Below are 17,683 nucleotides of genomic sequence, written 5' to 3' on the forward strand. Positions count from 1 at the left end.
GTATGATTGTGATGTGTGTTGTGATTTCGATTGTTGAAACATGATTGTTTTCATATCGACTCACGGACTGAAATAACGAATAAATCGAAAGTGGCTGTCAGAGCTTTTTTTAGTTGAAAGTCATGGCAGATCAGCTGAGAGAAAACTGAAACAGACGCCCTTTCCTGACACCCTCGGATGGAGAGAGAGAGAGAGAGCGAGTGAGAGCGAGTGTGAAAGGAAGACAGATAGAGAAATGCAGAAATATTCATCCTCTGTAAGCCATCAGTAATGAGAATTTGCTGAATGTTTGCGTGTATCTAACACCCTGTGCTCCAGCGGACAGTGCAGAGTAAACCAATTGGCTGTTTATATTTATCCGCAGAGCTGCATGTTGATAAAAAGCCATGCTGGTCGCTATCTGAGCTTCCCCTACACGGCCTGCTCCGGCCTGACACTGAATGCTTTATTACATGCACTGCCGGGGGTTGACATTGAAAACTCGTCCTTGTTACACGCTGGTTGTGTTGGTTGTGGTGAGCCTGTTTTGCTGATCCAGCGCTGAAGGTGATCCTTTATGACGAAGATTTACCAAATTTGATCATCACAAGTGCAGTTTCAGTTAAAAAAAGGAAATTATAAAGCATGATTTGGAGTTAAGGTGTAAACTTTAAAGCTTCTATAATTAATATTTTATATTAACAATGGGTGAAATGATTACGTGAATGTGAAAGGTGAACCAGAGAGAACCAGACTCTGCAGTTCCCCTCAGATCTAAGGAGCGCTTTAGCTTCTTTCAGCTTGTTGTTTTGGTTTTACGACCCACAACTTTACTGTTATTTCACTTTCTGATCTTTACATTTGGCTTGTTTCTTTTTTTCTTGGCTAATTTGATGATAAATGGATGTTTGTTTTATTGCTGCTGTTGTTGTTGTGCGACCATTTTGTGGAAGCTAATGTGGATACAAATAAAGAATAAAGACAAAGACAAGGAGCCAGATACTTTTATCAGGAGTTGGACCAAACTGGAGCTAATAGTAGAGTGAATTTATATTCACCACGTGGTTCCTCGGTATCTGCTGGATGTGTAAATAAGCAGCTGTTTGCTAACATGCTCATCATATCAACTGAAAGGGTGAAAATATGTCAGTTTTTGTGTTTACAGTTTGTTTGGTAGTTGCTTGGTACAGGATGATACAGATTGCTCTAAACACAACTGGCTGCCAACACGTGGCTGTATCGTTTTTGGAAATTATGAAAGCTCCTGCTTTAAGCCAATAATTTACTTCAGGTACTCAGTGGAAAAGCTTTACTATCTCGCAGATTAACGCTGACTCTATGAGATTCGGAGTCAAATCATTTGGCACTTTCCTCTGCTGACCTTTTCAAACACTCACTCATCTATCTTGTTACCACTATAATGGACAAAGTTTCTCACAGCTGCTGTGTGCACATTATCCAAACAAACATATACAGAAAGTGGATCAATATTAGCAAACATAGCCTTGATTATGCCAATATTTGATACAAGCAATGTATTCGACAGCAGCAGAAGTAGCCAAAGACCTGCTAAACTAAAGGCAAGCGTCTGTCCAGTGTCTACAGATGACATCACCAATCAGATAATGGCCTAGCTAGGAGCCACAATATTATGTCCATGTCAGAGAGTTCAACCACAGATATACCCTCAATAAAAGTCCATATTGCTTTATTAAACTGCACTTATCTTATTTTTGAATGCCTGCTTTTACTCACAACAGTAAAAGTAATATAGAAAGTCATGGATCCTTGTTTGGCCCTTGGACACTAAAGGATATAAAATAAGTTAAATAAAACCATAACTTAATGAACTGCTTTTCATTTTCTTTGGAGGCCTTAAGTAACCCAACGAAGACCCCTGAACGCACCCTGAGCAGCACAGGCTTGTGTCACAGACAAGAAGAAATGATTTCATCTTTGGTGAAGTCATACCGAAGATAGCTTCCTCACTTGTATAAATATTTAAGTAGATGAGCATTAATCCTGAGTCAGCGACTATTTTAGGACAGCAGAACGATATGGGAAGGTGGAAATGGATTGAAGAAAGGCATGGTCAGAATTATTTTATTTGTTTTGTTTGTAGTTTTTTATTGTTTTGTGTCTTAAAACAAAATGGAAGAGGGGTCAGTAGCATATCTGCTTTTGGTCTGCTACAGTACAAAGTCACACTAGTGATGCATCCTTCTTACTACATCATGTCCACTTATTTGTTCACAACTTGTGCAGAGGAGTCACAAGAACACAAATCAATACATGCAGACAAATACTATACATAGGACATGCCAACGCCAAGTGAAAGAAATATAAATGAATACAAACTGAAAATAAAAATGTAAAATAAAGTTCCTTTAAGTAGAAAGAAAACAGTTTTTAAACAAACACTAACACTTCTAGTCCATAAAACTGCTGCTGTAAGACAGCTAACCAGCACTGCTTTTACCAGAAAGGCAAGAACAGTCTTGTGATGCACAGGTTGAGTGTTGAGGACAAGGAAGTGTAACAAATAGATGACTGAAGCAGCCTAATATATGATTAAAGTTTAAAAAATGCCTGTCCAATAATGTTCTTGTTAAGATCCCTCCTCTCTCTGGAAACACACGTGCCTCTACTGGACCAGATCTGACAGTATACAAAAAACAATAAGTGGTTTAGTGGTTTTTAAAAAAGCCCTCCCTCTGCCCCGAGCTCTCTGTGAGAGATCTAACAGAATAATCTGGTTACTTGATTCCCCTGCATGCCCGGGATCAATGTTGCACTGTTGGTAATCCATGCAAATATGTTTGATTTACCCGCAGCTTCCAAGCATGACAGTCTGTGTCGGTGTTTGGAGGGAATCAACACGCCTGCCCGGGTTATTCTGCAGGGGGGTAAATCAAAAAGCTGTGCAGAAGAGAGGCAGATGGAGTTTTTTAAAAGAATAGTTTGACATTTTGGGAATTAAACTTGCTGAGTTATATGAGAAGATCGATACTGCTCTCATATCTGTACACGAAATGTGAGGCTACAGCCAACAGACTGGAAACATAAAGACTGGAAACAGGAGGAAAGAGCTAACCTGGCTCTGATCAACAGTAACAAAATCCTCACACACTAAAGAAAATCTCTTGTATTCTGACTTCAGAGAGCTCACATTTTATTCAGAAATTATTACTGCAGTGTCAAATAATTTAATTATCAGCTACTAATTACCTACACTTATGTTACATATTTTGAGCAGTTAGTTAACAGGTGAAACTAGATGCAAATAAACAGTGATTTGCTTATTTATAAATTAGCTGAATAGATTGTGTTAGTGTATGAATTATGTAAGTATCAGTAAAATTGGATTTTATTTAGACGTTACAGTCGGTGGAGGCGGCCTTGCAGCCATTTTGCCACACGTTCTTGACACTTGTGTAGTTCTTTTCACCGATATCGTCACTGTCAAAAAAAAAATCAGATATCTGCAACTCAGATTTACATCTCAAAGGCTAAAGTGAACATTTTTTTGACTTGTATTTACATATTATCTGAAACAACATGATGAATACAGGATAAAATAAGCCAACCAGCTGCTAGCTGTAGCTTTACATTGAGCACACAGATATGAGAGTGGCATCAATCTTGCAATCATGCAAACTACAATTTCCTGTCTTACACTCTTTTCTCAGTCTATTCTCCTCAGGATTGTTAAACTCATCTTAAATAGTCACTGACTCATTTGTAAGGCTGATCTTGACACTTTCTCTTACAGACTTCCCCAGTGGAGCCCATGGAGGCCATCTGAGACGCACGCAGTCAAAAGAGTGTTTAATTGTGAGGGTTTTTTGGCACCATATGGAGCTACATTAGTCCTCCGCTACAGTCACACACAATCAAAGACCTCATCTGCAACACTTGTTTTAAGTAAAATGTTATATGATGATAAGACGAGCTCTTATCATCTCTGTCTAATAACAAATCACAGTGCTCATTATGGATATTTCTTCTAAGGAAAAGAGCCTTTTAATATTCCCTGTTTCACATTTTGAGTGATATAAAAGAGCTAATAAAACTTGGATTAAGACTAGGCTGTCCTCCCAAGAAAACAAAAGCATCCGTCATTTCAGCAAATCCCCAAAACGACTTATGTTTACATTCAAATGGAAGACCGCTCTAGCTGTAGGAATTATAACCCTTGTCAGCCAGATTCTAACAATGGAGTCCGCTGTTCATCTCCCTTAAGAAAATAGTTTTTGTGCCTAAACTTAAATGAAATGAGAAGCAACTTCTCAGAAATTGTGAGACAAGGTGCAAGGCGAGAGAGAAGAGAGGGAGGAAAAGGGCTGAGATGGGTGGATGATAAAGCAGGTGGTGGTTGGACTTTAATGCTGTGTCATGTCAGTGCAGACAAGCCTTTGTGATAGAGCGAGGGAGGAACTGTAGCCCTGTCCCCCTCAATAACAGTGAAAGGCATTCGCAAAACGCTTTGGGTGGAGCTATTCTTAGTGGCCCTGGAGAGACCGTCCGCACTGTCCGAGAGCCGTGACGTCAGCCTGTTCAATCAGATTTTGTCCAGAGGACGTATGTGTGAGGCGCTTTCATGATGATGACTTTGCATTTGTCTCTGTAAATAAATCTGTTGCAGCAGCCTGACATTTTGTAAAGGAGAGACACCAGATCGAGTGAAAGGTGAGAGGAGGGCGGAGCGCTTTTTGCTCGGCGGTGAACGGGGGGGGGTGGGGGGGGACCGGGAAGAGATGGAGGGTGAAGGACGATGGTCAGAGATGGATGTGTTGTAGGGGACGTGTGAGGAAATGAGGAGTGAGTGTGTGCTGTGAGAGTGATGGGTCTCCCCATCTGTCATTATCTTCCTGCAGAACTAATTACAAGGTGATGGACAGCAGACTAATCACCGAGGCCACGAGTGGCATTAAATTAGCCGGATCGTGGTGTCGCGCCTGGTGCGATGGAGAAAGGGACATGAGTCCAGAGGGAGGACGAGGCAATGTAGAAGAAAGAAAAGGAAACCCGAGTTAAAAACATGTCGCATACGAGGGCAGGAGAGGACAAAAGTGATAGACAAAGAAGCAAAAAAACGTGTTTGTTCTCTCATCTTGTCCTCAGATTTTCTGTCGTTATTTACCCTCAGCTCTCTCTGGATTTTGTTTTGTCAGTGCTGTCTCTATCTCTGTCCTCCCTCGCCCCCTGTCTCTCTTGTCTTATATCAGCTTCCTGCCTATTTTCTCTCTCTTTCTCGCTCTCTTTCATTCCTCCCAGGCTTTGGCACTCTGTCTGCTAAATGAAAGCGAGTCTCTATGCAGGCTCTGTTTTATGAGACATGATGGTTCAGGCAAACCAGTGGGGTTCCTGAGCATGTGTTAACCACTCCCACTCACTGCACCTCTCATTCGACATTCATGCAGTGGAAACACACACACACACACATGAATACACACTTCTCCACATTCACAAGCTCACACAGCTTGACAGCTGTCCTTGCACCTGCTGGGTTTTCTCTATAGGTTTAGAAGTCAGCGAATTCAATTTCATTTTAAAATGTTTTTTTATTCTGCACAATTTTTTTTTCCAGTTATCTGTGTTTTGTCTGCTGCTCTTTAAATCTGTGTGCAAGAGACAGAAACACTGACACTAACTCAACACGCACACGTAGCCACAGTGTCACAGCATCAAATAAAACCTCAGCTCAGTCTCCCGTCTCCTGTCCTCACAGGAAGTCCCTCATTAAAACAAATCTATCAGCCTTGTCTGGACGGCTTGTTCCCTTTTTGCAGTCTCACATCTCATTACTGTTCCCCTTTCATCTCACATGTGCTCATAAAAAGCTGTGGGGACGCTGCATTTTTAATCGAAACAAAAATCAGCAAACCATGTCTGATAGTCGTCAGAAGAGGAGCTGCCTTTCATAGAGAGGTCAAAGTTCAGGGTCAGCTAAGCACCCCTGGCACTGGCAGGGTTTCAGTATCTTAGGCAGCACATATGTGATGGACAGTGTCTCTAATCACAGTGGTCCCAAGCTTTTTTTTGGCTTGTGACTATTATTTTTATTATCGATTAATGAGATGATTATTTTCTCAATTAATTGCTCAATTGTTTTGTCTACAAAATTACAGAAAAAGGTGAAAAATGACCATTATAATATCCCAGAGCCCAAGCTGGTGTCTTCAAATTCCTTTTTCTTTTTTTTCCAACCATCAGTCCAAAACACAAAGATATTTGCTATATTATTATAAACGACAGAAAAACAGCAAATCCTTCCATTTGAGAAGCTGGAACCAGACTATGTTTGGTATTTTTGCTTTAAAAATAACTGAATAAATAAATTGATTATCAAAAAAATTGCTTTCTGTCAATCAACAAATCGATTAACAGACTACTTTTTTTTCGTGCTAATTCTCGCTTTCTATAATATCAGTGTGTGGCCACAACAGTATAGTTAAAGTTAGAATGATTGTCATAGTCATAGAAATAAAATATGGTTAGACAAGTAAAACACTTGATTATGGAAATTTTAGAGAAAACACACACAAGTCAAACACGCTGCATGTCCATCCACCACCTCGACCACCACAGCCTCACAATCTCGCTACCTCGCTGGCACTGGACACAAAACATGAGGTGCAGAATTGTCCGATACAGACGTAAATCCCAGGGTTTTACTGAGCAGTTCACCCAGAAACAGATTTTTCCCCCTTGTTTTATTAGAGCCATGACAAAGTAAAACTTGCCTGTTTTTTTACAAGAAGAAAAGCACAAATTTTGCAACAGACGTTTAATTTCACGACCTCTCACACTTATATTGGGTCCCGACTCTCCCAGGTGGGGATCAACTGCGCAGCCACATATTTTTCATAACACAGGACACCCACAGATAATGTCGCACACACACACACACACACACACACACATGCCCCTGTCTCTCAGGGACTGGGACACCTTGGCTCCAGTGATATTGCCTCTGTCTGCGTCCCTGCCCAGCGTGCCTCGATGATCCCGTCATTATCACACCCTTAATGCTTCTCACCACACTCTATATTTCCTCTGGCATGCCATCCATCTGCCTAATGGGCCAGCAGGGTGCGGCCCAGCCAGTCATCACTTGTGCACATTGCTTTTATGTGTGTATTCGTGTAGTCAAGTATCTTTTTCAACCATTGTTTGTGTCAAACAGTTCATTTAGGGGCATCTGCTTGTGCGTCTGTGTGCGCGGTCGTCAAGTCATATCTGACCTCTGTTTACACGCATTTGTATGTTTGAAGTCACCTGTGTCAGTGTGTGTTTGTGCTTCTGCTCGTGTCATTTTGCTGTACTGTATGCAGGTAGGTGTGTGTGTGTGTGTGTGTGTGTGTTTGTAATCTGGCCTGCGTATGTTTGTGTGTCAGTACCAGTGAACTCTCTAACTGCGTCAGCCATTAGGCCGTTATGGACTGTAACTGAACCCTCTGAAAGCTCCGCTCTCGTCCACTGCTGGAGGGCAATGACGGATGGGTGTGCGGAGGGAGGAGAGTAGTCATTGTAGTCTTAGTTGGATGGTTGTACAAACAAGAGGAGTGGAGTCTGTACAGGTAGAGGGCATCTGAGGTGATTCCTACTATACCTGCATAAACAGATCGCAGCCTCGACCTTCCTACGCTGAGTCATGAGTCTCACTAAAAATAACTGGATTGTCAAGCTTTACTATCAGGGTGTGTGTGTTTGTATATGCATCCAATAATGATGATAATACAATTAATGCTCTGTATATAACAACTTTCCTGCAATAAATGCAGTTTAAAGGTCTTAACAGGAGGAAACATAATATTTTTTGTTTTTTTAAAAAATATATTTATACAAGGTAGGCTGGCTTGTTTGTTCCTTTACAGCAATGTAGTGTTTACAAGTTAAATGAAATCACAAAGGAAGTAACAAAGACGGACAAACAATATACAATGTGCAGGCTCAGTGAAAGCAGTCGCCAGCAGGCAGAGAACGTTTCGAAATGTTTTTTCTGTGTGTTTTATTTTAGTTTAGTCAGCGAAAGCAGACTAAACTTAAAAACTAACACACACACACACACATATCAAATCAAGTCTAATAGTTTGTTTATCTGACTGAAAAATGGACACTCTCCTCAGCCTCTCAGCCAAGAAGATGAAAGATTAACTGGAAACTGTTTAATCATTGAAAACTGGCTGGAGGACTTGAAATGAGTCTCTATCAGCCATCTAAGACTTTGATAATGAAATAATTTGACTTCTACTTAGAAAATAGTAAGTCACATCACGCCCCAGTAGCCTGCTGGTTAAGACGTCTGCCAAATGACCACAATGTCCACAGTTTGATTCCGACAGCTGACCTTTGTCGCATGTCGTTCCGTATCTCTCTCTCTCGCAGCTCGTTTCCTGACGTCTCTCAACTGTCGCTGTCCAATAAAGATATAATGTGCCTTAAAATATATTTAAAAAAGAAAATAGTAAGTCACTGTGTTGATCCCCATACAGAGGGTTTGTAATAAAAATGGATTTTTGTTGACTTATTGTACGATTTTATGCTTGTATGTTTGGTGTAATAGTGTCATGAAAGGTATTTTTTTCCTTGTTAATGTTCTCTTTTGGTCCCTTAAACTATTTTCAAAAGATAATTCAAACACATCTCTTCACTTTTGGAGAGAACAGAGCAGTTCAACGAGGTAAATACAACTTAGGGTCTTCTAAATGTTGGTGGGATCTTCACGTTATTTGTTGAGGATTAAAATTCTTCTGACAACAATATCAGTGTCGACATCATTCGGTTTTTGTTCTGTATTAACCATCATTTTGGAGAGAAAGCCAGTAGAAATTGTGACTAAAAGAGCAGATATTTATTTATTTTATTTATTTCATGTTTATTTTTATTGGGACACGTACATACAGTAGAATTGACTAATGTCATGAACCACATATTTTATAACCCGAGCTTGTTTGCTGTGCCTGCCCTTAAATACACACACACACACACACACACACACACACACACACACACAAAATACACATAAAAGAGCACAAAACACAAACAATGACACAATAAAAATAACCATATCTGTTGAGAATATTTAAGATAATTGTAATTATGAAAATCTACTTTGATTGGTGATAGGGACATGATATAATAGTGATTATTTAATTAAACTACACACTTTTATACAAAAAAAGGGAACGGATGACTGTGACTCAACACACTCAAACACACACAATGTACGGCCTGCATACCAGACATAATGCCACTTCAACCACTAAATACCAAAACACATTGATTGTTATTGAACTGGTCCATCCTCTGATGTCCATGGTGAATTATTTAGTGTTTTGCACTTGTGTTGTTGACAGCACGGCCAGTGTGTGTGTGTGTGTGACTGACGCAGCTCCATCCATTAGTCCTCCTCATTTGATAAAACACTTCTCGCTCATCACTGGCTTTTTGTCTAATCACACACACACACACACACACACACACACACACACACACACACACAAACACAAACACACACAAACACACCTTCTACAGTCTGTCTCTGAGTTTTAGGGGGAGACGACAGGTAGAGGAGCACTAACAGCTTTTAACACACTCCCCCTTTAGTCTCCCATAGGTCTCCTCTTGTACTTTACCCTACAGCCTCCCACATATACTGTATATACACCTCCCCCTTCCTCCTCCTCCTCCTCCTCCTCCTCCTACTCCTCGTCCTCCTCTTACTGCAGCCATGCCTCTCACTCCTGACTCACCCTGCCTCCCAGCTAATAGTCCCTGACTCATGTTATTCACAGAGCTGTCTGTGTGTCAAGGGCAGACTCAGAGGAACAAGGGAGGATGACGGGAGGGTTAAAAAAGGAGTCAGATCAGGGAGGGATACGGTGGGGTGGGAGAACCGGAGGAGACGTGACAGCACAAGACAAGACAGAGGAAATAGAGGGAAATTATTGTGATATATGTATAGTTTAGGACACAGGCAGAGATGGAAGGAGAGATGAAAAAAGGAAATTAAAAAAGAAAGATATTAAAGGATGAAGGAAGAAGAGAGGCAAGGTCGACCACGAGTGGTTGTGATCATCAGAGGAATAGTGTTTGAGTGATCAGATATCTGAGCCATCAGCAGGCATTTAAAAGCTTTAGTGGACTAAAAGCTGTATGTGTGTGTGAGTCTGTCTTTACTAATGAAGTTATTCCGACCTTAGCTGATCTCAGAGCTGCTGAGAAACTGCTAGAGCGAAGTGCTGCTGCAAGACACATCTGTAGGATTGATGACTACAATGAAATATTATCCCAGAGTGCTTCAGTTTTTCAACTAGTAGAGCTCCAGTTGGTTCAAGTTGAGCTCACTCGGCCTCGGTACTGTACTTCAGCACTCACCTCTCATCCCGAAGGACTTCTGCGGTATCTGTCTCTCACTTGATCTCTGCATCCTCCCCCGCTGCCCTTCTCTCCCTCCTCTCCCCCCCGCCACCCTCGCTTCTTCTCTACAACACATCTGCAAAGTCAGGGAAATAAGACTTAAGCATCCTCGCAGTCCAGTATTCACTCCATCATCCCCTCCCATTCTTCTATTTTGCATGTCAAGCTCAGCGGCAGCATGTAGAGACATTACTCTCCGACCCCCGCGGCTCAAACTGCTCGCACGACTTTTTGAGTCTTTTTTACGCTGCGACACATTAGTATTGGCTATTTATAGTCAGCTCACTGCCATCCAGAGGAAGCAATGTAGAGACTAAGTGTCACTGTGGCTCTATTAAAAGGCACAGAGTGAGATGTCAGCAAAATATCCCCGTCTTTGTTTATCACCCGTGAGACCCACATGTCATTTAAACTTCATTAAACCAGACTTGATGTGTTTGCTTTAAATAAGTGAGACAAAGCTGTATGTTTTGTCTTGATAATTATTATCATTATTACAAATGAATCATATACTGACGTGTTTCTTCTGTCTCCTTCAGCATGTCTGTTGCAGTCAGAGCTGGTAAACTACGAGAGAGTGAAGGAGTATTGTCTGAAGGTGCTGAGCCACCAGAGAGACCACTTCAAGGCCATGTACCGCGCCGGCATCGCCTTCTATCACCTGGGCGACTACGAATGTGCCCTACGTTACCTGCGTGACGCCAAGAACCGTGAACCCACAGGTCAGTTACACTCATATAATAAATAACTTACTATATTAGTACAACTGCAGGCTGCAGCTCAGCTCTTTAAGTTGAATTATAAAACACAAGCTCAAGGTGGTAAAAACACTTCTCACAATATCTGCAGGGAATTCGATAATTAGCCATAATGTTTTATTAATTGTACAATGTAGACTTGAGTTCCTACTAGATTGTGAAACAATGGCACATGTTCCTGCAGGGCTGTAATAATGAGGTCATGTTCTTGGTAATTTTTATTGATTTATTGATTTTTTTTCTCTGTGTGTCAATTTGTGGGGTTTCATGGGTAATATGAGGGGAGTTGACATAATGCAATTAAAAACTTACATATAATGGGTATTTTATAAGCTGATTTCAGAATTTTATTGGGCTTATTATTTTTAAATTTATCATTGATTGTTGCTTATCTCCTTGAAAAATCTTTAAAACACCATTTCAAACCATGTTGAAAAGTAAAACAGTTAATTGAATAAATAAAATACACTTTTTTTAAATTATGAAGAACTGAGACCTTGTTGGTCTGTTAGTTTCAGAAGCCATTAAGTCTTATTTCAGTTTTGTGTTTTATTTAACATACTGTGATTTCTGCCAGTTTCTCTGCATGAAAAGATGAGCTGTCTGCACCAGAGTGTAGTTCAGCTTAGTAAAATGGCAAATAGTTGTTTTTACCATTCAGTTTTTGTCTGGATTAAACAATAAAAATGATGTCTAACATGCTAATTAAGAGTTTTAGATGCGCTGACCTTTGGACAGAGCCAGACTAGCTGCTTCCCCCTCTATCAAGTCTTTATGCTAAGTTAAGCTAGCCAGCAGCTGCCTGTAATTTCATATTTAACAGACAGACATGAGAGTGATATCGATCCTCTCGTTTAACTCTTGACAAAAAAAAGTGAATAACCATATTTGCCAAAATGTCAAACCATTCAGCTTACAAATAGGATTAGAGTAAAATTGTGACTCCTCTCTTTTTTCAGCCTTAACATCAATCACATTTTCTCTCTCCATCGCAGACACCAACGTGCTGCGGTACATCCAGCTGACAGAGATGAAGATGAGCAAGAGCGGACAGCGGGAACGAGAGAGCGGCAAAGAGACCCAGGGCTAACCCTCGACCTTTTCACCCTCCTGACCCTTCGACCTTTGACCCTACATCGACCCGGCCTCTCTCCACCTCTGTTAACCCTCGACAGCACAGCCCACGGACAGAAGAGACAGACCCAATCACCTGCTAGAGCGATTGGCGGGAGACATATCAAGCGCTGTCTGCAAACCACCCTAATTTTCCATCTTCTTATCCCTCTCTCCCCTCCTCTTCCTCCCTCAGGTGCTGTGGTTCCTCTCCCTTAGACGCAGACAGTCAAGCAAACGTAAAAAAACAAAAAAACAACAAAAAAACAAGGAAACAGCTGTATTATACTCATATGAATCAGTCCTTGTGGTGGAATGAAAAAGGAGCTTCAAAACATACTTATGAATAACGGACATTTGCGTAATTTAGTAAATGTTTAAAAAAAAAAAATTTTTGTTTCTGCTCTCTCTCTCTCTTTTTCTCTCTTTCACTCTGCCTTCTCTCTCTCCGTCTATCTCGGACTCTGAGGAGAATATCGGGGGTTGGGAAGCTCAACCATGAGGGCAGGGGTGTGTGTGGAGGCAGTTTGTAATAGCGAGGGGTGTGTGTGTGTGTGTGTGTGTGTGACACATATCAAGACCATATAGCCCAATTTGATTGTACATCCAACCCAACAGGGCTCACTCAGGCCCCTTAATCAGACTATGATGGGACAGATGTGCACGAGAAATCTTTCATCTTGTAGAGAAAAAAAAAAACCTGCCTCTATGCTTAATCTGTCGCTCTGCTGTCTCACTTTTCTTTCCTGGATGCCATGTATCTCCATTTCTGGACTGTTTTTTCTTTGTTATTGTTTTCAATTCAAGGGCTAATTCAAGTGTTTGTAATTCGTTCCTGAGGTTTTTCATTTGCTTTCGCTGTTCATCATACTCAGCTGTTAATAGCATCTGCGGCAAAACGGACAAACTTCTGCAGCGGTTCTGCTGTTGTGGAAACTGGTGTGTCTTGAATCTGTTGTCCGAAGCCCCTCCTGGGTCGTGTGTCATTGTTGTTGTTGTTTGTTGTCGTTGAGACTGTCCAAGCCCCTCCCTCTCCTCTCCTCCTAATCACCTCTCTCTGTTCTCCCGTTAATGATGTCACAACGGAAAATAGCCAATGGAATCGGAGTTCCATCAAACGCCCGTTGGCTAGATGGAGATCCGCTCTAACGTTTCACAACGAGCTGGAAAAAAAAAAACTCCACAGCCAGAAACACATTTCTACGAGGAGGTCCAACCTTTTATCGCTAATGTTGACGCTTCCCAGACATCGATAACAAACCAAGTAGACTCTGGGCAGCGTTAGTGCAGGGAAAACAATCACATCTGTCCTGACATCTCAGACCACTCAGCTTTAGTGCAATTCAACAAGAGTGTGCTGTTTGAGATTTCTTCCGCTGTCACTTTATAGTATCTTGATCGATACAGTATCTGTGTTTGTAAGTACAGATAACACACGACATTAGCATTAGACATCACTATCGATGATATCCATGGCTAGCTGTCAAAAGATACATAAGATATGTGCTTCTCTTGTGACTTGTGAAGCCTAATCATTGATAATATCGCTTTTATTGATAGCTTTACCACAGGCTCAAATCTGCCTGCCCTGTTCTAAGGAAGGTTGGATTGATCATATGTGAGAGCATGACCTGAATTTCCCTGAAACCCAGTTTCCTCTTTCCTGTGTGCAAGCCCACCTCCTGCATGTAATGTGCGGCTCCAGAGAGTTATTTCAGACGTATGGGATAGGGATTATATCTGCTCTATTGCTCTCTCTCTTTCTCTCATGGCATGCTGCCACTCAACTGTTGGCTCATACCTCTATTCTATCCATTCTGCCCTTTATAAACACAAAAAGAAGGTGACAGCTTGTGATCACAGCAGTAGAATAGGTATCAAGTAGGAAGCATATCTGGAAAAAAAAGGCATCTGCTTCAGTTGAGGTGAGAGATAAGCGGTAAAACCCAATTTCAAGAGGGAAGTGGGAATCAAAGATTTCCCTTCTACATTTTCCAGTGACCTGCTAGGAGGTAAATAGGGACTTAATTGTGTCAATGGGACTCTAGAGAGATGGCACCATGCGTTGAAGAGACTGGCATTATACAGAGAGGCTCCGGTGGAGGGAGAAATAGGCCATCATCAGCCCCAACAAAGCAGCTGCAGCTCCAAGTCACTCTGGCAAATAGAAAAGTTTAGAGCCGGGAGATTTATCACCTAGCTGGCTGAAAGTATGTGGACACCTGCATGTTACACACCCATATATGACTGCTGAAAACAATACGTTGCTGTGACAGCCTCACTCCACCTGGCTGCAGAGATTTGCTCCCATTCAGCCACAAGAGCATCAGAGAGATCAAGTACTTCCTCCCATAGGTGTTTGTTGGGGTTGAGGTCGGGGCTCTATGAAGGCCAGTCAAGCTCTTCCACATCAAACTGGGAAAACCATTTCTTTATAGATCCGCCTTGTGCACGGCTGTGTTATTATATTGAAACAGGAAAGGGTTTTCACCAAATTGTTGCCACAAACTTGAAAGCACAACCTAGGAGTCAGGACCCACCAAAGGAGTCACAAGATAAACCTAAAACGGCCTTGAGATTAGAGCTGCAACAGAAAATTAATTGGCAACTCTTTTGATAACTGATTAATCATTTTAAGTCATTTTTTAAGAAAAAAACTGTATATTTTTGGGTTGTGAACTGTTTTTATTTTAGGTTGCATCTTGGGGAATGGGGATCAATTTTCTGAAAATTTATAGTAAAAAAAATGACTAATTGATCGAGCAAATATTCGTCAGATTAATTGACAATAAATAATCATTAGTGGCAGCTCTACATGAGATGATTAACTAGATAGGAAAGGAAAAAACATATTTCTGACTTTCCCTGATTTTTCTTTTACTTTTCATTTTTACTGGTTAGTCATATCTCTGAAAATGATTCAAAGTGAAGATTCTGAGAAAAGAAAATCACTCTTTCATCACAACAGAGACACATGCAAACCTGTTAAGAGAGTTTCCAAGTTGACAGAATTTCAAAATTTCAAAAAAGTCTAAAATATGATTGTATACAGCAGTTTTAAGATTATCCTTGATTGGAACGAATAGCCCAAAAAAACTGGAGTTATCCACATTACTATGACAGGATTGTCCACATACTTTTTGCCACATCTTCTTTCATTCTCTGAGATATTTTCTTGGATATCAGTTATATCAATATGACAATAGTTCATATTTAATTACATGACTCTATTGCAGCAACATGATCAAATCTTCTGAACTTGTCTTATAACTTAATTTCTCAGAGACCAAATTAACCCTTAGATTACATCATATCTAGTAGGGCTGGGCAATATGGACAAAATCAAATATGATATTTTTGACCAAATACCTCGATATCGATATTGTGACAATATTGTAGGAATGAATATTGGTGCTTTCACGAAGTATTTACACAATGAGATTTTTGATAAGTAATCATCAGTAATGTGGATACAATGACTAAGTAGCCTTTTAAAACCAGGAAAAGACAACACTTATGCCATATCACGATGAGACGATATCTAGTCTCATATCACGATATCGATATAATATCGATATATAGCCCAGCCCTGACACCTAGTTAGTGTCACCGAGCTGTAGTGTTGATTCGGGCTAAAACATCTGCCTTCCTCACTCCTGATGTGCCTCTGTGCTCTTTTCTTTCTTTCTGTCTCTCTGCTTCTCTCTGGCGCTGCTCTCCCAGCAGAGATACAGTAAATCAACAAACAGTGAGAAGTGGCACCTGCAGGCTTGGTCTCCATGGCTGCCTGGGCTCAGTCTGCTCACCCGCGGGCCCCTCGGGGATAGGTCTCCTCCCATGGTCCTCTCTCCATGGCACCAGTCTGCCATCTTGTTTTAGTCTCGCTGTGCGTACGACCGTCTAGGGGATCACTAGCTGCACATAAAGCAGGACGCAGGTTCATCTCTGGCTGATCAGTTCTCTTGATAAATGGCAGGACTGACTCTGAGGCTGTTATCGTGAGCATAATCTGCCAAACACGCTGTCTGTGCAAATAAAGACACCAGGGGCCAGATGCATAAACAATGCGTACGCACAAAAACCATGCATACCGTACGCCATACCTGCACATAAACTGGTATTTACAAACACAGAATGTGCGCACATCATGTATTCTTCAGACCAGACGTGCACATGTTTTTTTTAAAGGATGATGTGATGAGGTGGAGATGAAATATAATGTGAGAGACAGAATGTTTTAGTAAAACATTGTTTTAGTTGATAACCAGCTGCACTGATTGAGTGATTTACACAGAGATTTATAAACCAATCAAAGACCCATTTACAAAAATTATTTTAATTTACACAGGAGTCGATATTGTAATTTGCTGTTAATATTCTTTTTTATCCTTAGTTGTGTCACATCTTCTGTTTAGATATAAGTGCTACAAACTAATAATTGATTACATTTCTGAGATATTACTACTAACAACGCTTTACAGGTCCATGTGATGAATTAATGATATGGACGCCAAAAAGAGCCACACAGCTGTGCATAAAGGTTGCGTGTTATGACAGATGTCCCAGCTGTTGGAGAACCTCGCCGGTGCAACACAATCCTGGGTCTTCATCCATTTATGGTTAATTGTGGGAGAGGAAATGAGTCTCGTGTACATGCGCCTGTAGTTCCACAATGACTGAGATTTATAAAACAGACACATGCGCACACACAGTTTTATAAATCTGACGTAAAGCATGCATATGCGTATTTCTGGCTTTGTGCGAGTTTTGTGCATCTGGCTCCTCTCTACTTCAGTGTAGCTTTGAGAACAAAAAGCACAAGCAAAAGAAAAAAGAGACGGAAAAGTTAAACTACTGGCTGTGTTCTTTTTTGCTCTTTTACTTTGATGTCATTTGAGGTAAATGTTTGTCAAAATGTCAAAGTAGTTTTTTGTGAATATATGATACAAATGTACAAAAAAAAAATTAACAAAAATGGAAAGTTTTATGGTTGTGAAAAGCTTTACTTTACTGAATTACTTTATTGACAGAAAAGAAAAGCGAGAGATAGAAAAGAGAATTTAACCAGCTGCTCCACAGAGCTGCTTTTTGACTGTGTCCGTATTTGTTGGTATTTCTGTTGACGTCCCTTTCTTTAAAGGGATCCAGAGCCGGCTCAGAGTATGTGCAATGACCCTTTGACCCACCCACCCTCTGAATGACCTTTCACCCGACTCATCTGTTTCTGTATACAGTAAAGACGACCAGTAACGCAGGAGTGGATGAGAACTCTGAGGAACTTGTACCAGAGCGCAGAGCTGCTTCTCACAGCGATGGACCTCCATCCTTCTTGTTTCTGTGTTGATGGAGAGGAAAAAAAAAACATGAAGCTGGAGACATCAAGGCTATGACTGCGTTTTTGTCACTGG

At 40.9% G+C, this 17,683-nt stretch overlaps 1 protein-coding gene across 1 annotated transcript in view; it reads left to right on the top strand.

Annotated features, from left to right (window-relative positions):
• Positions 1-15,761, top strand: part of ttc9b (tetratricopeptide repeat domain 9B) — a 28,595-nt gene extending 12,834 nt beyond the window's left edge. Inside the window, exons 2-3 of the mRNA XM_044354183.1 lie at positions 10,944-11,126; positions 12,158-15,761. Coding sequence (XP_044210118.1) covers positions 10,944-11,126; positions 12,158-12,252 — 278 coding nt within the window. The 3' untranslated portion in view covers positions 12,253-15,761. The remainder of the gene's footprint in view (positions 1-10,943; positions 11,127-12,157) is intronic.
• Positions 15,762-17,683: the final 1,922 nt, after the last annotated feature.

The sequence above is a fragment of the Thunnus albacares genome, chromosome 6, assembly GCF_914725855.1.
Source record: "Thunnus albacares chromosome 6, fThuAlb1.1, whole genome shotgun sequence".
Classification (NCBI taxonomy): domain Eukaryota; kingdom Metazoa; phylum Chordata; class Actinopteri; order Scombriformes; family Scombridae; genus Thunnus; species Thunnus albacares.